This window comes from Corylus avellana, chromosome 7, assembly GCF_965113065.1.
Source record: "Corylus avellana chromosome 7, dhCorAvel1.hap1.2, whole genome shotgun sequence".
Classification (NCBI taxonomy): domain Eukaryota; kingdom Viridiplantae; phylum Streptophyta; class Magnoliopsida; order Fagales; family Betulaceae; genus Corylus; species Corylus avellana.
Window position 1 is genome coordinate 10510811 of NC_142496.1, and position 22738 is coordinate 10533548.

Genomic DNA, 22738 nt, shown 5'->3' on the forward strand with positions numbered 1-22738 from the left:
TATCCTAACGTTCAAGTGTGAAACGACAATCATGACGTTTGTTTGACCACCTGAACCTGGAACCTTGAAAGCCTAAATCCCCCAACCAACAATCCTCTAGCACTGTCCGCAAAGCTTCCATCTGGGCTTCCCTCCTCAATGCCGCACCCTCCTTGTCCTCTTGATCTATTATCTCATTATAATCTCCCACACAATGCCAAGGCTCAGGTGAGAAGTATTTAAGATAATTTAGTAATTCCTAGGACTCATGCCTTTTCGTACAGTCCGGGTGTCCATAGAACCCCGTAAACTTCCATTGCACTCCTCCTTTAGGCTTCTTTATAATGGCATTAATGTGATGTCTTGAATAATTCTTTATTTCCAGTTGGTCTTCTTCCTTCCACATAAGAGCCAAACCTCCACTCTTGCCCATAGGTTCCACTACAAACATCCCTGCGAATCCAAGTTTCACCCTAAGCCATTCCATTCTTTTCTTTCTGCTTATAGTTTCCATAAGAAACACAAAGCCGGGTTTCTTTTCCTTTACCATCTGGCAAAGGTCACGAACAGTTCAGTGGTTCCCAAGGCCCCAGCAGTTCCAACTTAATATTTTCATTATGATCGGCGGGGTTACTTAACAGCTTCCACCGATATCTCCGCCTCTCCCACTTGTGCCCGCTCCTCATACTTGTTTCTTTTATTTTGTACCCCTTCTCCATTTGTTACCTGCTGCATGAGATCTTTTTTCTTTCCATTCCTAGTCTCTATTCCCATCTTATTATTTTTATTTCCACTAGAATCCCGTGCCCTCTGTTTCCATGCCCGTAGAGATTTCCCTTCCCCTTTCGCCTTCCCTCCTTCTATTCCCTCACATTGTCGTGGTTTCTCCCCCTTCTCCCGTGAGGTCCTTATTACTACCTGTATGGCCCATTTCCTAGAATCCCTCACCTTCATATTCATCCAAACTTGTTTCTATTCCTTCCAGGCCCACCATTCCCTCTCCCTTACAAGCCCAGACCTAGTTGCGTCAACCAGTTTTGTGGGCTTATGTTGATTGTTCTCCTGCCACGTATCCTTATTCACCAAAACCAACCGATCCCCAAACTTATTTACCTCCTTTCCTTTTTGGTATTGTGTCTCCCCTAGCTGACTTTCCATAGAATCCCTAGCTGTCCACTTGCATGAAGATTGGTATTTTTTGCTAGGGTTTCCGTGATTCTCGCTCCTTACTATAACTGAGTGAGCTTCGTATCCATGGGCGCTGTCATCTAATTACTCCTCTATCAGAGCGTATCCCTCCCCTTTTCCACCGCCATACGTCCACCTTGGTGCCTTCGCCCTCAGCCACACGCCCTATTGCTTCTCCTCTTCAGATCTCCTCCCCATTCCCCTCTTCGATGGACATCCTTACACTTTATGTAAGATTCTGCCACAGTTGAAACAAAAAATTGGCAGCTTCTCATACTTAAAAACAACACAATGGGTCCTTCCCAATAGGTGTAGCACTCACCTCCTCTCCAAGGGCTTTCGTAGGTCTATCCTCACCCCTATTCGTAGACATCAACCCCATCTACACCATCCCCCACAATGTCCACATCCTCTACTTCTCCCAAGGACTCTCCAATTTTGGTTGCCACCCCTTTTATCTTGCATAGTAATGGCATGTCATGTACTTGGACCCAAAAAGGGGAGTGGGTAAACTGCATTTGAGACGGCAGTGTACTACCATCAAACTTTGTAAGCACCAATATCTGTCTATCAAACGACCATGGGCATCCTTCCAATATTCGCCTTTTATCCTCCTCGTCACTAAATTCGAACAGCCATACATTGTCTTGTACTTCTTTGAAAACCACCTTGCCCCCTATTCTCCACAGCTGCAGAAGCATGGATTTGAAAGCCTTCTTGTTAACCTTTTTTTCTATTCCAATTTTTCCCACCAAGCAACGCTTCCCAGTTCCCCTCCCTTCAGCACTCTCGCCCTCTGTAACCGATATTCCAGTAGCTTCCCCCCAATAAGAGATAGCTTCCTACATAGCTCATCCACACCCTCTGCCATACTTGCCCTACCTGTTATACAAACCTTCTCACCCGTACAAGGAGGAAGACTCGCCACTCTCCTCAAGTTTTCTCACCGGAAAACCTAGAGAGAGAGACTCCCATATACACATATAATATGACATCCCTAGAAATTTCACTTCATTCTCTAGTTGAAATCCTAGTTTTGACATGTGCACATTATAATAATCATAACTTCCTTCTCACGTGTCTATAAATCATGAAATCACCTTTAAAATGTTCCTTCTTTTTTATCTTTATTTTATATCTTGAAACAGTTTCGTTTTAATTCTACTTGTTGAATTATGAGGCCCTCTCACAATTTTCTATGTGGAGGTGTGGGAGAGCAGTAGAAAATGGCTTACGTAAATGAGACACGTAAACAATTTTACGTCTCATGAAGGTTATTATCCTTGATCAAATGAAAAAAAAAAAAAGTATTCATTTGATCAAGGGAAAAAATCAAATTGAAGATTTTTTATGTCATGCTAAACAATGGAAAATAGGGAAAACTTTTTCTAGAAAACATTTTATATCAAAATAAACAAGGCCTTTGATTCATTGAATGCTTTTGTAATTTAAGTTTCTATTTGTAATATGATAATCATACATGTAACAGCCATCACAACATGTATAGAGAAAAAGGCATTTATTATTTTAGTTAATGCTAGGTTTAAAAAAGAAACTTACAAGTTACATTTATATGTTTTAAAAGGTAACTAAATATTGGTTGATCCTTTATTTATTTAGTTATATTCTTTAATTCCTTCAAAAAAAAAAAAAAAAGGTTATATTCTTTAATGTTTTTAATCATTTTTGTAAACCCTACTTTTAATCTTGCCCATTGCAAGCTTCGAATTATTGGCTATGAATTTTATAACCCGAAAGACTAGTGTGGGATGGGGGCATTATGAGTTGAGTGGTAGTTATGGGAAAGGAAAAATCAGCCCACCCCTGGACCTTTTAATAATCTACCAAAATTATCTTTTACCTTCGCTTTTGACTAACACGGTGTGGAATTACTCTTATAGATTAGAGACAATAACGACATGTACTAGCAAAAGTGTTTATACCTTTTGAGCAGAGAGAAGAGTTCGCCACCTTCAAGGTGTTGGCCAAGAATTCATGCCATGTTATATAATGTCACTATATATATATATATATATATATATACTTTGGATGGAAATAAAATATATCTAAATGAGTTTATATATATATATATATATATATATAAACTCATTTAGATATGTTTTATTTCCATCCAAAGTCATATGTCTTACTATGATCTAGTTTATGTGTTCTATTATATTTAAATTTCTTTTTATAATCCGAGATGCTATTTTTTTCTATACAATTTTACCCTTTGTAAACAATGCATTAAAAGAAAAAAAAAAAAATCCTTTCTTTAAGCCAATGTCATACGAGATAGCATTTTGCATTGCTTAACCATCAAATCAGTACATTTATTGCCATCCAAAGCTATATATCTTAATGTTATCAAGTTAATTTATTATTTATTCAATTGTCCCTTCATAATTTGTAAAGAGTTTTTTTTTTTTTTTTTTTTTTTTTTTTTCAAAAATCATAGGCTCATTTAAGTAATAGCTTCCATATTCTCTTTCCTTAAATGAATAATAAGATGATTTCAATTTCATAATATGTTAAATTGGTTCATTGATGTCTCATATTGTGGTTATTGTATCATCATTTTTGACTATTCATTCTCTTTTGCTATACATAACATGTTAATATAAAAAAAAATAAAAAAATTATACGAAACCTTGCGCTTCTAGCCAAAAGATGTTACTTAAACCAAAAGTCATTCAATTAAATAAAAGCACTTCCAAAAGTCACAAGTATTAAACAACACTTGTTTGAATAAAATTAATGCAAGAAAAAAACAATTCTTCAACTAAATTATCTTTATCTCAAGTGTGTCTAATCATTCAATTGCATATAAAGGGTTAAATGCTTTTAAGCCTTGCCATCTAATATTAGAGAAAAGAGATGGCTAGAAAATGTATTAGAAAACTTATGATCATTATGATAGTGTTGCATATCCTTACCCCAACCTACAAGTTAACAACATTACCCCAACCTCCTTTGCTCCTTCAATTCCCACCATGCTTCCTAATTTCTCTGAACTTAATCAATCTCAGAAGCCAGGCATTCAAGAGTCAAAGTATCAGAAGCCGAAGCATGAGGAGCATGCAACAACATTGCATAGTTGCCTTACTAGAAGAAATGAACATTGTATGAAAATAGGGAAGCTAGCAGGAAAGGTGTTATATGGTAGGTGTCTCTATCGTGCTTTTAGAGGTTGCCTCATACTAAATAAAAATGATGTTTTATATCCGGTAATTGAAATTTGCATAAAGAATTGCCTACTAAAAAGCAAAGGAAGTTTCTTGCTACTTGGAACTTGTTTAGAAGACTGCGGTGAAAAGCATCTCAGGAGCCACCATCATAAGAACATCCACACAATCAATGAGCTGCAATTTCAGATTTGGTAAAGAATTCCTAACTAATCTTTCCTTATTTCTCTATTAATTGAAAGATGCACATATATATGTATGAAAAACATATCCATACAGTGGCGGATCCAGGATCTTCACTCATGGGGGGCATTTTTTTATGAATTCAAAAATAAAATTAATTAAAAATATTAAAATAATAGTTGAATATAAAAAAATGACAAGCTCTTATTTGTAGATATGCTATTCGGATTTGGTCTCTATCATTAAGATTATACTTTCACTTTTTTTAAAAAAAAAATTCTGGGCAAATTTGTTAAATCTACTTCAACACTTGTTTAAAATTTAATTGGAATTCAATAGAATCGTTGTTTTTATCTATAATATCAGATAACTACAACTATATATTTATACAATTAAAATATGAAGAAAAAAAAGCCAAAAACTATATAAATTCATAAATAATTAAATATAAAAACAATTATCAAGAAGAAGCTGAATTAATGGCAATATAAAAATTAAAACAATCAATTGAAAAGAACAATTTAAATCTAAATCTAAAAATTTTATTACATATTTACATGATTACATCCTTCAATTTTTTGTTGAAGTTATTATTAAGAATTGGCTGAATTACTAGCAATATAAATATTCAAATAATTCATTGTAAAGAATAATTTAAATCTAAATCTAAAAATTTAATTACATATTTACACACCTTAATTTGGTGAAAGTATATAAGAATATATTTCATACATACAATTAATATATATAACAAAAATTATATATATTTATAAAAAAATTAATTTAAAATAGAAATTTAAATATAAAAACTTAATCAATGAAAAAGTTGTCATAAAAATGTAAATTTACAAAATCAAAAGTTTCACAAATCAAAAGTTACTAGTTCATCTCCATTTCTCTCATCTTATAAGTTGTGCTTATTGATTGAGAACTATACTTTAGGCTTTTTTTTTTTTTTTTTTTTTTTTTTTAAAGTTGTTTGTTTGCTTTATTTATTTATTTTTAGAGAAAAGGCTTTTGTTTTTAATCATTTTTCTTCTAATTAAACCAGCCGAGCCACTGGCCCATAATCCCATTGACGTTTTTTTTTTTCTTCTTCTTTCCAAAGCCCACTTACTTGTAAACAAGAAAGAAGCTAAATTTTGTAACTGGTCCACAAAGAGTCCAAATAGCAAGGACATGATTGTCAATTTGCCTACAAAGAGACCAAAGCTCACCTATTAAAACGGTGTGTTTAATTAAAGGGCGTGGTTGTCAATTTGCCATCATCTTCTTCCTCCATCTTCTTCCTCATTTCATCGTGTAACTGAAAGTCTGAAAACTGCAGGTGCAACAGAAAAATTTCAACGTCCCAACACTGCATCAATCGTTTGCCCCGGATAACTGGGGCATAATCATGGCCGAAGGGGCTAAGATGGGGCATCATCATGGCTGAGGGGTATAAGAAATTTTTTTACCAAGGGGTAAGAAGAACTTTTAGGGGTCGAGAGGGGGGCATATGCCCCCTCTCGACCCCCACTGGATCCGCCCCTGATATGCAATAAATGCTTATCAATCTTCTTAAATCTCACAAAATAAGGCTCTTTTACTGTTATATTATTAATTTCAAAGTAACCAAGACAAATTTTATTATACATATTTATTTTTATTCACCGCAAGACATTGAATGTTGTTTCTTTTACATTGATAAACAAGTTTTGACCTCAAGTCAATCACCTAGAGGGGGTGAATATGTGATGTGCAGTAGTAAATATCAATTAAAAATATGCAACAATAATATAACAAACAACATCAAATATTGTCACAACATTCATACAATCAACACAAGTTTTTGTTCATAAAGTGAGACCCTTTGAATAACTTTTCAAAAGTAAAATACTCATAGGCATCCAAGCCCTAGAAATCAATTCACCATAGAAGAATGAAAAGATTACAATAAGTTCATACTCACTAAACATTTGTATATGGCCTTCTGTTGTACTAAAAAAGTGACAGATCTTCTAAATAATTCTTCTATCTAATATTCCTTAATATTAGACTTTTATTGTTGATGGTGAAGGTGTGGTTTGCACAAAACACTCTAAGAGATCTAACAACAGAAGCTCACAACAATAATCTCTCTGGACACACAGTGAAAACAAAGGATGCCAAGCACTTAGTATCAAATAGCTTGAGCAAAAATCTAATTATGCTAATTATCATTAAATAAAAAATAAGGAGAAAAATCCTAATAACCACCTTGCAAATCTTTCGAACCCATGAAGAACATGTAGTGGCATCAAGACGCATAAGTAGGCCCATCAAGATGCCAATAGGGTTTTTTTGGGTCTCAATAATGAAATAACAAAGCCTTCAGGACGACTTATTGATAGAGCTCTCTGGAAGTCCTCGCATTGGGACGTCTTGCTGGCTTCATTGTTAAAGAAACATTTTGTAACTCCACTATAACAAGTCACGTTAGGATGAATAGCCGACGCCGTACCTCACAAAACATTATGTTAAGTCCTCTGAATTAGCAAGACGAAATGTTGACACTCTTGCTGATGGAGCTCTCGGTGGGTCTTCCGTAACCATCTTGTTAGGACGTTTGTGGAGGAGCTATACAACCCAAGTGTATAAACTCACATGAATACTTCTTTATTTTATTTTTTTTTCCGCATTGCACGAGTATTTTATGTGTACCAAAACATCTTTTTAACTCTTATGAAATACATTTTGATATACTATGAATTTTATTTTTGAAAACTTGTGTTGATTAAATAAGATAATGAACATGATGAGATTTGTAAGAGCATGCATGTAAAAAAGATGGACAAGACTAATTGTATCATATGATATGGTACACCGGTACATGCAAAATAACGGCCATGGGCTTACTTACTATACAAGTTAACTCTATAGTCAAATGTTTGTGTGTTTATATGGGCTTTGAATCTAATGGTTGTTCGTGACCAGCGCAATCATGTTTGATTGGTAGGTCACTACATTAGTAGCGTGCGCCACCCGAGGTCGGACTCAGTCGGGCTGCTAGTGTTATGGATGATAGCGTGCAATATTCAAGGTACCGGTATTGTATTACAGGCCCCTCGAGACAGCACCAACCCTGTTAAAAATGTGTAATATCTCGGCTAGACCATACAGTTTGAATTATGACATGATTCTCATATTACAACATATATTATATTTATATTGCATTCATGATAAATTGTCACCCCATAATGCTACATGTGGTTTATAAAAAACTGAGTTCATCATCTAATGGCGTGCATGTCATGTGCATTTTTTTCTCACTAAGTCGTTGAATTTACCCTTTTATTCTTTTCCCTTCATATGTATATTTGCGCTGTTATAGCTAGTCTAGTAAGAGATGGATTCGGAGAACCATTTGGTGGTAGTGAGAGACTTGATCAAAGTCATTTTTTTGAGGACTTGGACCCAATCTAGCTCAAGTTGATGTGGGATACTGGTGGAGCCACCCGACAAGATATGATTGAGATAGTTTTTATGCTGTATTTGGTTAAGTGTAGGCTTTGATGTTATTTCTTAACAATTATACTTGATATGTAATATTTTGATGACTGGTCTTTGGGGAATTAGTCTATGTTATAATGCTTTAGGTTTTACTCTGGTTATTATGATTGTGGTTTTAAACTTTTGCTATCTTTGTCCCTTAGTCAAAGTCAAAGCTTTTTGCTGCAGACTCTTTTTGGAGAGGATGAGATCCCAGAGTCTTGTTTTAGCAATGGAATTAGGCGGGGAGCTAAACCATGGAGTCAATTACTAGTTAATTGATTTAACTAGGCCGTTACATAACCAAACTGATGTAATTTAACCAAGTAAGGCTTTTTATTTATTGGGCTACTTGTTTTAATTTATTAAAATAAGGGTTGGAGAGAAACTCTACAGAGGATACAAAAGATAGAGATTAGGTTGAAGGGATATTTTTGGGAATTATGCGAAAGCAATAAAGAAGTGTTTTACAATTCAGTTTTTATTGCTTACAGGTTGATTATTACTTGTAGTTTATGTAAACAATGATATATATATATATGTTTAAGAATCTTTTATTACTTTAAGTATTTATCCTTGAACTAACAAAACATTTATATTTCCAATGTGACATTGAGTTTGTTGATCCATCAAGGATTCAAAGATTGGTTTAGAATGGGCTCATTCTCATTGGATATTGATAAGATCCTAGTCTAAGAATCCTTCTTGAAGGATAACATCAACAAGAGTTTCTTTTCTTAGAAAAGATTGTGTGGCAAATGTACATGTTAGGATATTTTGATTTGTTTTACCCATTTGAATGAAGAGATTGTTGGGAATATAATGTGAAATAGTATAATTGTGCAGTGAAAAATAAAAGATTCCCTAACCAAGATCGAAATTTATGAAGAATATGCACATAACAATGCTCTATAAAATTGAATTACCTACTTGAAGAAAAAGGTCACTACTTGGCTTTTGGGAAAACAATTTCTCCTTGCTCCCTCAAGAACACGTGTGGTTTCAAAAATTATGAGACCTTCAGATCTTTTCACTAATAACTGATAATAAGTAAGGGGGCTCCTTCCTTATTCTTCAAAACTTTAACTTATTCTCAAGAGTTGACTCTTAAATATTAGTTCTTAAGTGAAGAACTGCAAAGATGTTGTGTTTTTGCAAGAGCTATAGACTTCTCTATTTATAGGCTTGAAATACTATGAGAAGTGAGAGATCTAACCATATAGGACAAGTAGTAGAAAAACTAGTCCAAGAAGGACTTCTACAGAAGGTTGACAGCTAGGTTTGGAAAACCCTAGGTTTGTTGTGATTGTCAAGTAACTCCACGATAGTGTAGTCACTCTTGATACATAGTTACATCTCCTCTATCCCTTAAGGAAGTCTAGTCTTGCAATCCACAAAATAAAAGACACCATTTGCAAGGATCAAGGCCCATAGCCATGACGAAATGCCTTTACTTCATTATTACTGTAGACCTATGATGGAGACCGTGAGACCCAATTATTGAGTCTCTCCTACTTGATATTTTAAACTTATGGGTTTTATTTGAACAATCGTAATCTCTTTACAATTTCAACCTTGCCTTTTTAATTGGATTACCTCCTTAATCTCGTAAGGAATCCCAACCTTGTTAGGTATCTTATCTCATTAGGTTTTGGCATTCTAATTAACTAGAAAAAATCCAATTACTTTCCTAAAATATGAGCCCTATTTAACATGACATGATTGACCTAATTAAATCAGAAAATTCAGAGCCATTACTCAGTATGAAATGGGGGGAGCGTGCAAAAGCCCATGGGCACTCACTGGGACGCCAAGAATGGGTTGATCCCATGAGGGTAGCCAGCGATGACCATGGGTCCCAAGAGAGGGTGATTGTGACATTCCACATCGCCTGGGTATGGAGATGGAGATGTGCTTATATGTAGACTTACACCCTTCATGACAACAACACATTTTAAAGCCATGATAGTCATGATTCCATTAGAGCTCTGCAGTTAATGAACTTATACGAGAGTAGTACCAGGATGGGTGACCTAGGAAATCTGGTTTGAGGGAGCTAAAAGTGGATAATATTGTGTGCCAATGGGGTGGAGTTTACAAATGGCATCAAAAGTAACCTTCTCACATATTAGGTCTTGGAGATCTAACTCCCACTCCCATCAAGAAAATATCATCAACCCTAAAATCCTTCCAAATTTGAAACTAAGTTTCATAATTGGAAACCTTTCATCTAAACCAGACACGGTTATCCTTACCAAGTTAGGGCACTTGATTCCATTAATGTTGGAATCATGTCCTAGGTTTATGGAGTTTAAACTCCTAAATCAAATCTTATAACAATTTTCCTAAATTGTGAATCTTAAACATCATATTCCAACCTTGTTGGAATTCTCATGTATAAGCCTTGTGAAAAATTCACAACAAATTTCTTTAGGAAATTATCAAAACCAAAAATTATTTTAGAATAAAGAGATCCCAAAAATGTTTGGTTAAGGATTTGTGAATCTATACTTTTAGATTTCATGGATTACGGTTAGAGTTTGAAAAAAAAAAAAAAAAAAAAAAAAAAAAGACTCTATTAATCCATAGGCTTGCTGCGCCTAGGGTGTGCGGCACCCTAGGTATTGCACCCCTATGGGTGGCAGCCAGCCACCACAACGTACAGGGTGGTGCCACAACCACGCGTCCAATTACCCTATAATGGTGTAGCCACGATTTAGACCCGTGGCTCACTTCCTTGGTTGCTCATGTCCTAGCATGCATGGTGATTAAATCACTATGCTTCCAAATTCATAAAAAATTAATGAATGCAAACATGCTTTAATGATACAAAGCTCTTTTCAATTCATTGACAACATGAAAAATATATACTCAAAAATCAAAACAAAATTGATTTCTTACCCATGTGTTTTAACCTCCAGAACTTGAAATAAAATTCCAAGTACTTCTAAAATCACATCCAAAATATTTGTAACCTTATGTCTTGTGATCAATAACACGTTATATGCCACATATAACCTATTCCATAATAAAGTACAGGGGTAATTACATTTTTCTCCTATGAACTACGACCCCTCGTCAATCTAACCCCATGAATTGACAATCTCACTACCTCAAACTACCATTTACTTACCCAACCCCCCCTTCTGCTATTCAACCTCGTTAATTTGTTTAATTTTTTATGCATAATAATTTAAAAAGATTATTAATGAAAACTTACAAGCTCAAACATGAACGAGGAATTTAAAATTTCAAACTTGGTATATATTATAAAACTGAAGAAAATGAGTTGAGAAAAAATTCAAGACACTACTCCGTCTTTTCTAACATGTTAACCTTTCTCATGTGAAATCAATTGTCACATTAATTTTTAGGGGAAAATACACTTTACCTCCTTGAACTATCTACCTATTTGCACTTTTAACCCCAATGTTTAAAAAGTGACATTTTACCCCCTCAAAGTATCTGGCATTGATACTTGACCTCCATGAAGTACACTTTGCCCCCTGAAGTATTTTGAATTAACACTTTACTGTCCTGAGTTGACACTTTGCCCCCTCCCCCCAAAACTTAGTTACTTCAGGAGAGTAAAGTGTCAACTAAAAATACTTCAGGGGTATAAAGTGTACTTCATGAGGGTCAAGTGTCTATGTCAGATACTTTGGGGGGAGGGGATAAAGTGTCACTTTTTAAACATTGAGATTAAAAGTACAAATGGGTGGATAGTTCAGGGAGATAAAGTGTATTTTTCCCTAATTTTTAAGCACTCACAAGTCATGTGAAAAAATTCAAACAAAACAATTGCTACTAGAATTCAAAAATTCCAGATTCTATTGATGAAGGAAAAATATATCAATACTCTTGAAAAAATTCTGAAACACAGATTTGATTTTCCATTGCATTCACCATGATTTGTATATGTAGAAAACAATTCCCAACCAAATTTAGGGCCCAATTTAAAGCATCATAAAAATTCAGATTTATAGCACTCTTACTTTAAAAATTACAACAACACTGTTTTGAATGATAGATTAAAAATAAAATACCAAATGTGATCCTATTAACTTTACACATTTCAGATTAGATCCTTACATGTCAATAAACATGTTTTAGGATAAATAATGATCAATCAAAATCCTCGGAGCTATTAGAATTAAAATCCAACATACGCAGCATGCAATAACATAAAAAAAATAGGTAGAATTGCATGTGTGTAAAATCTAAACGCTTTCCTGAAGTTGGCCTTGATAGAACTTGTTGGGATCATGCATATAAAAATGTATGTAGTAGAAAACAATCCCAAAGATCTTGTGATTAAAGATAAACAAGGCTAAATTTAAAAATAGGAAAAAATGCACTTTACCCCCTAAACTATCCACCCATTTGCACTTTGATGTCCAATGTTTAAAAAGTGACACTTGACCCCTTCAAAGTTTAACACAGTGACAAAAATACCCATCCGTTTATTTTGGCCGTCACTTTGGACGGAAACCTAGTCACGTGCTCTTTTCAACCAAAAAGTTCAAAAATGCCCTCAGGGGGTAAAGTGTAAACATAAATTACTTTTGGGGGGGGGGGGGGGGGGGTAAAGTGTAAACATAATAACAATAATAATAATAATAATAATAATAATAAAACACTTGAAAAAAAAATCTTACTTAAAAAAAGAAAAAAGAAAAACTAAACTAAAACAAAAAACTCCGGTTAATTACATTTTTAGTACGAAGGTTCTCACTTTTTTTTTTTTTTTTTTTCACCTAGATTACAAATCGTATAACAGATGGTACCTGAGTTATGGGAAAAGATCAACTTGGTACTTACGTCACATTCTGTTAGACCAAACTAACAGACTGCCACCTGTCACCCCCAAAAAATGCCACATGTCCTAAAAATATTTGGCGCCACATGTTGTAAAAAAAATGCCAATTTGGCACCACAAGTCCTAAAAAAATAAAAATAATTAAAAAACAATAAAAAAAAAGATAAACCCTAAAAAAAAATTGAAAAAATTATGGGCCACCCCATTTTGTCCTTTGGGGGCCACCCCCAAAGGACATTATTTGGCCTCGGAGCAGGGGCAGGTTGGGGGTGGCTTCATGGCCCTTGGGGTGGATCGGCCACCCCAAGGACCAAACAGGTGGGTTTAAAAAAATTTGGTTGGCCCTTCGGCCACCTCCAACTCGCCCTTAGGGATGGCTTCGGCCATCCCCTAGGCCAGATCGTCCCTAGGGCCATCTTCATGCCACATGTCCCACCTATTAAAATATATTAAAATATTATTTTTTATTTTAAATATAAATTAAAATTAAAATTATATATATATATATATATATATATATTACCCTTGGGGTGGATCGGCCACCCCATGGGCCAAACAGGTGGGTTTAAAAAAATTTGGTTGGCCCTTCGGCCACCTTCAACTGGCCCTTGGGGATGGCTTCGGCCACCTCCTAGGCCAAACGGTGGCCCTTGGGGGTGGCCGGGCCACCCCAAGGGCAATATAATATAAAAAAAAAAAAAAAAACTGAAACTATATATATATATATATATATATAATTTTAATTTTAATTTATATTTAAAATAAAAAATAATATTTTAATATATTTTAATAGGTGGGACACATGGCATGAGAATGGCCCTAGGAGAAATCCTGGCCATTAACTAGAGGCCTCTCTAGTCCAAGAGGACTAGAGAGGATCCGGATCCCCCTAAGGGTGGCTTAGCCTGTTATTAAATTAGTTTTTTTAGGGACATGTGGCATTTTTTTTGGGTGACACATGGCAATTTGTTAGATCGGGATAACAGAATATGACGGAGGTACCAAGTTGGTCTTTTCTCATAACTCAGGTACCATCTGTGATACAATTTGTAACCTAGGTGAGAAAATAAATAAAGTGTGAACCTTAATGCTAAAAAGGTAATTAACCTGAGTTTTTTTGTTTTAGTTAAGTTTTTCTTTTTATTTTTTAAATAAGCTTTTTTTTTTTTTTTTTTTTTTTAAAAAGTATTTTTTTTTTTGGTTTTTTATGTTTACACTTTACCCCCTCGAAGTAATTTATGTTTATACTTTACCCCTTGGAAGTAATTTATGTTCACACTTTACCCCCCGAGGGCATTTTGAACTTTTTGGTTGAAAAGTGTCATGTGCCACGCACATGACTAGGTTTTCGTCCAAAGTGACGGCCAAAATAAATGGATGGGTTTTTTTGTCACTGTGTTTAACTTTGAGGGGGTCAAGTGTCACTTTTTAAATATTAGACGTCAAAGTACAAATTGGTGGATAGTTCAGGGGGATAAAGTGTATTTTCCCCTTAAAAATAAATACACAATTTTGCGTTACATGAAAATTCGGCCTCTTAGGCAGGTTGGGTTATATAATTAAGCTTGAAAATATTCTTGCATGCTTGATGATAAATGTGTTGGCTTCTTGTTCTTGAGGATATGATTAAGAAATTAAGTCTTCTGTTTAATGACTAAATATGACTGTGAGTGTGGGTACACAAACTATTCTCAATTTCTTGAGAAATAGCTAAAAGCATAAACTGAGAAAAATCATTTCTCTGTCTTTCTCTCTTGTATATTTCACAATTGGCTCTCAATTGTTTATGTTGTGTCTTATGCTCCTCTAGGGTCCTTTATTTATAGATTTAGATTTACTTCAATAGGTGAGAAAATAGCATTTTAGAATCCTAGTAGTACTATGACTTATGGTCACGAGGGGAATTCCCCTCGTGACCACCAATTCTCTCCCAATTAGGGCTGTAATCGAGCCGGGCGAGCCGGGCTTCAGGTGTGCCGAACTCAGCTCGTTTATGTTGTTTAGTAAACGAGTCGAGTCGAGTTCGAGCTGGGCTTCAAATCCACTGTCCGAACTCGACTCGTTAGGCCCAACACTTAACTCGGCTCGAGTTGGCGAGCCTAAGCGAGCTCGAGCCAAGCTCGGTTAAAAGCTTGTTGAGCCTTTAGCGGGCAGCTCGGCTCGCTTAAGGCTCGTTTAGCAAGAAAATACCTATTTTCTTCCACTTTCTCGGTAACCAAACAATAAGAAAATAAAAACAAAATCAGATAAAAAAAACACACAGAGGTGGATTCATGAGTGAAAGTGAGAGTGAGAAGAGTCGGAAATGAGAGGAGAGTGATAGAGAGAGGCATAGATTCTTAACCAAAAAAATTTCCTCCACTTTCTCAGCAACCAAACAGCAAGAAAAAGATAAGAAAATTAGATTAAACGATTAAACACACAACTTGAACCAAAAAGGCACAGAAACTCGAAGCAAATCACTGTCTAAAACATGCTTAGCAAGAAAATACCTCTTTTCCTCCACTTTCTCGGCAACCAAACAATAAGAAAATAAAAACAAAATCAGATAAAAAAACACACAGAGGATTCATGAGTGACAGTGAGAGTGAGAAGAGGCGAAAATGAGAGGAGAGTGATAGAGAGAGGTAGAGCGGCAGAGATGAGAGGAGAGTGATTGAGAGAGCAAGGTGAGAGTGACAACTAGGGTTAAGGGAAATGGGGGATTGCTTCTAAACAAGGTATATATATAGAAGGTCAAAACGGCGCCGTTTTGATCATAGTTTTTTTTTTTTTTCCTGATAAGTAAAAAAATCCCCTTACACGCCCAGCAAGAGACTCGAACCTAGGACCACAAAGCAAAGAGCTTTGCGGTCAGCCAACTAAGCTAGCACGCATCTAATGTTTATGTTTGTTATAAATATATAATGAAAGTCGTTTTGAAAGTTGGTAGAAGTCGGTTCGATGTCAGTCAAAAACCAACATCCAAAAATCTCTTCCGTCTACCGACCAACAGAATGTCGGGATAAGAAAAACCATTCCGCCTACCGTCTGTCTTATGGTCGGTTTTGGTCGGTACTCGGTCGAATCATATGATTAAATATTGGTCTTATGCTTAGAAAAAAAAAATAGAAAAAAAGTATTGATCTTATACATTTGTATTATTCAATATGCATATATGCATAATTATAATTTATAACAAACATGGACTTATATATGTATAATTTGTTATTATATAATCATATGATTTAATGATCATGTAAATATAATCATGTACATTATAATGATAATATAATAATACTTCCATTATGGTTATAGGTAAGACATTGTTGAATCTAATGTCAATTACTTAATTCGATATTATACAAATCACATTATTATTGTACACAAATATTATGATTAAGTATTTGAATTGTCATTGGATCATATGATTAAGTGTTGATCTTATAAACTTACAAAACAAACAAAAATATTGATCTTATACATTTGAATTATTCAATATGCATATATGTATTATTATAATTTATAACGTACATGGACTTATAACATACATTGGAACTAAGTCTCTAGGCATTTAATTATTATATAATTTGTATTAGTATGAATTTTTATACTTATGTCATATTATAAATGCATAATTTGTTATTACTTAATTTGATATTATATGAATCACATTATCATTGTCATTGTACATGAATAATTGATTAAGTATTAGAATTATAATTGGATCATATGGTTAAGTATTTATCTTATACATTTATATTATTCAATATGCATATAATATAATTATAACCAATTATATATATAATCAAACGAGTCTGACGAGCCCCTATCGAGTTTTGTCGAGCGAGTCGGGTATGTATCACTTATTAATCGAGTGGGTTTCAACAGTAATGAGCGGGTTACTACAGTACCTAGCTCGGGTTCGGGCCGAGCTTAGCCGAGCGGGTCTCGGGCGGGTTGTCGGACGGACTGGTTTATTTACAGCCCTACTCCCAATGTGTCTCCTAGGGCTAGGTTTAACCTTGTCCCTTTTTTAGAAGCCCAATGCTTGGGCCTGGGTTTTATCCCATTAGCCCAATGCTCTTTTAACTTTGCTTAAAACTTTAGGAATTAAATTCCTGAATCCAATGCTCTTTTAATTGCATAAGCCCCTAAGGATAAATTCCTAAGCTCATTCAACTCCAAATAACAAGCCATATATGAATTAAATTCTTTAGCTCAAATTTTATAAAATAAAACAATCCAAATAAATAAATAACTTTGACCCAAAACAAATAGTCAAATTACATCAACTCAAAGAGGGACATAAAGTGAAAATACAATTAGCTCCAATAGGCCTATGACACTTCTCATCCATGACTTGTCACAAGTTACTATTAATCACAATTGATTCTACCAAATAAATGTGGATGCACTCTAATTCTCTAATTCATATTTTTGAATTAATCAATTAACTTCCTGACATATTTATTTAATACATGTATCAACCATGAATTATTTTGTAGTCAAATGAAAGTCAATGTATTGTCACTTTATTCACTACCTCTTATTCTTGAGTAGCCGATTTACTTACGTAATTATTCTTTGTATTCTGTAAGACTCAATCTTACCATGCACACAAAAGTTTGAGTATCTCCCACCAAAACAATTAGGCATGAGCTTTAGAATAATCATCACATTAAATCTACATCAAGGAGAATATTTTTTTATCACTTTGCTCTATATAAAGGGATTCCTTATAGCCTTGATCTAGTCATCTGCGTCCAAACCATCGTATTGTGTCCCTTGGGATATGACTCAAGCTTTTATAAGTAATGAATCTCAACTCCCACTACAATATGACTAGCACTAGCTAGATATCTAAATAATAAAACACATAGTACATCTGAAACATCTGTAATGTCTCTAGATAATTTTGAACTTATCTCTTTCCTTATTATTTGTTGAATCTTTTAGAATCTCACTACTCTTTTCATGATTTACTTATATAGTCTTAATTTTTGGAAATTGGTGTAAACCAACAGCTTCCTAAAAAATAAGACTACATAGTTTCCAAACCTTTGTTTTTGTTTTTGTTTTTTTTTTTTTTTTTTTTTTTTTTTTTTTTTTTTTAAAAAAAAAAAAAACAAATTCAACACTCAACGACACTTGTGAAAATGTGTTGTCGTCTCTAGGATATTTGCTTTAAAGAAACAAGGTAGAGTATTCCCTTTCTTACAAAAAACAATATTCCTCATATCACACACCATCTTTGGTATGAACCTAGTTGTATTCACCCTGGGATACAATTTATATTTTGATAAGTTATCCTAAGAGATACTTTGATTAAATCAAAGGTTCTTTATGTATTTAGAAACTTAAAGGAGTTCATACATAAACATATCTTCATCCAACAGAGTAAACTTAATCAAAATGTTCTAACGAAAACATATTCCTTTGTCATACTATCTTTTCAATAAAAAGAACATCTTGCTCATTTTATCCTCCAAGAAAGATTCTTAGATTAGGATCTCATCAAGACCGAATGGACCTCAACAACCCATTTTGAACCAGTCTTAGAATCCTTGATGAATGAACAATGTCAAGTTTATACTTGGCAATACAAATGTTTTGCTAGTTTAAGCATAAACATTTAAAGTAATAAAAGATTCTAAAATAGATGTTATTCACATAAATCACAAATAATCAAACTGTAAGCAATGGGTACTGAATTGAAAAACAGTCCATTAAATCCGTAGAAAATTACTTTTATATTACATAGTTTGAAATAACTATGTAACTTCAAGGTCCATCTTTTCTTTTCTTTTCTTTTCTAGTTTCTTTAAACCCCTACAATTTGATTGTGGATATGATTAGTACCAAATCCACACGCTATGAATGCTAGATATATAGGACAATTTCTTACCGAATGCCCATTCTCCTTGCAATAGAAGCATGTATATCCCCTCGGTATCTATCACACTATTCGTAGGTTACTTTCTCTAGCAACATTTTGTCAAAATTTTCTTTCCCAAATTTCATCAGTACCCAACGAAGTCAAGGCACGGGGCAATTGTTGTTACGATTTTTAGGGGACAATTTGGTTTATTACCGAACGAGGTAAGTGGCTTAATTAGTAAATGGGATTTTGGAAAATTGTTTATATTTTAGTTGAATATCATTTTGAGAATCTTGTGCATGAATTTAAATCCTTTTTTTTTGAATTGTCGTATATTTCTTTTACTCATTATAGAAATTTACATGCACTAGGTTAATATATTGCTTTGTATTTTTATGGTGAATTGCTTGATTTTTATTTGAAGAATTGGCCATTATTGAAGTTTAATGAGAATATAATTTATCAATATTCTTTATGGATTTTTACATATATGGAAAGTTAAACCTGTGAGCATTTTGTAAATATATCATTAGTCTTTGTGGCATATACCTTTTCATATGACCAAATTGGATAAATTCTTGCAAAAGAAAAAAATATATATATTTTATGGGAATTTGCTCATAGTAATTTTAGAGTTTGTGTTGGAAGCTCAACAAATCAAAACGCAAGAGATTTTTTTCTAAATGGTAGAAGTTATAAGTTCCTTTAATTAATAAGGGGCTTTGGTTCTCTAACCTCATGTGTTTATTCAATTCTCAACTGAAGTCTTAACTTACAGATGAGTTTTTTGTTATTTATTACAATAAATATGGAGAAGTAAAAGGCATGTAAGTTAGTCTTTGAATGCCTCTATTTATAGGCTTTGTAAGATGTATTTTCATACAAGTGAAATACAAAGAAGACTTCCTCCACTCTTCTCTAGTCTAATTATTTGTTCTTTGTCTTTTAGTATTAAAATACAGGAAAAGAGAAAGAGAGAAAAGAGATAGAGAGGTAACTAGTTTGTAAACTAGTTTTTTCTCTTTCAAATTGGTATCAAAGCTCAGTTGTGCCAATTTTCATTTTTGTCCCATCTAGAAATGGGTTCCAACATAGTTCAGCAACAAATCCCTAGATTATCAAAAGATAACTATGGGTCATGGTCTATCCAAATGAGAGCCCTGTTTGCGTTTCAAGATCTGTGGGAAGTCATTACTGACGGATTTACAGAACCAAGTGGGGAGGAGGAAGCTGAATACACAGCAGATGAGAATAAGACTCTTAAGGAGCAAAGGAAGAAGGATAAAAAGGCCTTGTTTCTACTCTATCAAGCATTGGACGAGTCTACCTTCGAGAAAGTTGCCGAAGCAATGACAAGTATGGGAGATTCTAGCTTCCATCTTCAAAGGAGACAAACGGGTGAAATGGGTTCGTCTCCAACCATTACGGGGCAAGTTCGAGGCTCTTCACATGAAGGATGGAGAATCGGTGTCTAATTATTTCTCACGATTGCTGGTAATTGTGAATGGTTTGAAAAGAAACAATGAGAAGGTCGATGAAATCCGAGTCGTCAAAAAGGTACTTCGATCTCTTTCCTCTAAATTTGAGCATGTAGTTCTAGCTATTGAAGAGTCTAAGGACTTGGAGAATCTTACAATTGAGGAGTTGTTGGGTTCATTACAAGTGCATGAGCAAAGGATGCGGAAGAATGCTAATTCTGGTGTATTAGAACAAGCACTAGAATCAAAACTAACTCTAAATAATCAAGGCAAATTCAGTTGCTACTGTGGTCATGGTAGAGGCTGGGAGCGTGGTATTTTCCAACAACCATGTCAAAGTCAGCAGGAGACTCAAAGCTTCAGAGTTCAGGGACAAGGAGGCAACCGAGGAAGAGGAAGATCCACATATGGACCTGGAAACTCCAAGAATATCCAATGCTACAATTGCAAGAAGTTTGGACATTATGCCTCGGATTGTTGGCACAAAGATGATGAACAAGCCAATGTTGCAGAAGCAACAAATGAAGTTCGTAATGATTCTATTTTACTTCTCGCGTATGATGATTTAGATTCACAATATGAGATTTGGTACCTAGATTCTGGTGCAAGCATTCACATGTATGGGAAGAAAGATCTGTTCGTAGAACTCACAAAAGGAGTTCATGGAAATGTGAACTTAGGGGACTCCTCCAAACTCTCAGTTGAAGGCAAAGGGAAGATAAAAATCTGTCAAATGATGGTAAGAAAGGGTACATTTATGATGTTTATTATGTGCCTAATATGAAAGGCAATGTTCTTAGCATTGGGCAGCTGCTTGAGAAGGGGTTCACCATACATATGAAGAACTACTCTCTCATTTTAAGAGATACACTTGGAGGAATTGTGGCTCGTGTTCCAATGACCAATAATCACATGTTCCCGTTACATCTTAACATAAAGTCTGAGAAATGCTTCTATGGACTCAAGGAAAGTGAGTCATGGAAATGGCATCTTCTATTTGGCCATCTACATTTCAGCGGCCTAAAACTATTATCTTCATTTGGCATGGTGAATTGGTTACCAGTGCTCGAGCCACCGAGCAATGTTTGTGAAGGTTGTATACTTGGCAAGTAGGCACGACTTCCTTTTCCCAGTAGCAAATCTTGGAGAGCAGCATCACCATTGCAACTGGTTCACACCGACATATGTGGACCAATAGAGCCCATGTCCTTAAGAGGTAATAGATACTTTATTACCTTCATTTATGACTTTAGCAGAAAACTTTGGGTTTATTTTTTTAAGGGTTAAATACCAAATACCCCCTTGGGGTTTGGTAACTTTATTTTTACCGCCCTGGGGTTTCATTTTTATCACAGGACTCCCCTGGGGTTTTGAAAAAGGACTAAGTTAGTCCATCCGTTAGTTGACCGTTAGGACTGACACGTGGACCAATCAGATGTTGACACGTGGCACATATTTAATTTTTTTTAATTAAAAAAATGTATATATATATATTTAAAAAAAAAAAAAATTGGGGGTGGCTTGGCCATTTGGGGGTGGCTCGGCCACCCCCATCCGGCCATATGGGGGTGGCCTAGCCACCCCCATGGCCAAAGTGGGTGGTCGAGCCACCCCCAAATGGCCAAGGGGGTACCCCTAATTTTTTTTCTTTTCTTTTTTTTTTTTAATACATTTTTTTTAATTAAAAAAAATTAAAAAAATTAAATAGGTGCCACGTGTCAACATCTTATTGGTCCACGTGTCAGTCCTAACGGTCAACTAACGAATGGACTAATTTGGTCCTTTATCAAAACTTCAGGGGGGTCCTGTGATAAAGATGAAACCCTAGGAGGGTAAAAATAAAGTTACCAAACCCCAGGGGGTATTTGGTATTTAACCTTTTTTTAAAATAAAAATCAGCTGCCTTTATTGTATTCAAGAACTTTAAAACTCTTGTTGAAAATCAAAGTGGCCATAAGCTTGTAACTCTCTGTTCTGACCAAGGTGGAGAATACACCTCAAAAGAATTTGATAAGTGTTGCAGGAAACAAGGCATAAAGCATCAGTTGACTGCTACTTACACACCACAGCAAAACGGGATTGCCAAAAGAAAGAACCGTATCATTCTTAATATGACCAGAACTATGCTCAAGGAGAAAGGGTTGCCAAAACAATTCTGGGCAGAAGCTATGGCATGCTCATCTTATCTACTCAACCGATGTCCTACCAAAAGTGTCAAGAATATGACACCTCAAGAGGCATGGAGTGGCTACAAGCCAAGTGTTGCACACCTAAGAATCTTTGGGTGTGTTGCATACTCTCATGCTCCCGAATCCAAGAAAAAGAAGCTTGATGATCATGGTGAAAAATGTAACTTCCTCGGATATAGTGAAGATTTGAAAGCATACAAGCTCTACAATCCACTAACAAAAAAATTAGTGGTTAGTAGAAACATTATCTTTGATAAAGAAAGAGTGTGGAGCTGGAGTGATGAAGAGAATGCCAAAGAACAACAACTATTAGAGGAGCCTGAAAAGCTCTCAACATAAGCTCCACC

General features: G+C 34.9%; 1 protein-coding gene across 1 annotated transcript; it reads right to left on the reverse strand.

The window, feature by feature from the left end:
- Positions 1-1526: 1526 nt before the first annotated feature.
- On the reverse strand, positions 1527-2038 carry LOC148584465 (uncharacterized). The gene is made up of 2 exons (XM_088518465.1): positions 1955-2038; positions 1527-1856 (listed from the first exon to the last, which is right to left on the reverse strand). Exons 1-2 carry the CDS (start codon positions 2036-2038, stop codon positions 1527-1529), a joined length of 414 nt encoding a protein of 137 aa, XP_088374591.1.
- Between the last annotated feature and the right edge of the window lie 20700 nt (positions 2039-22738).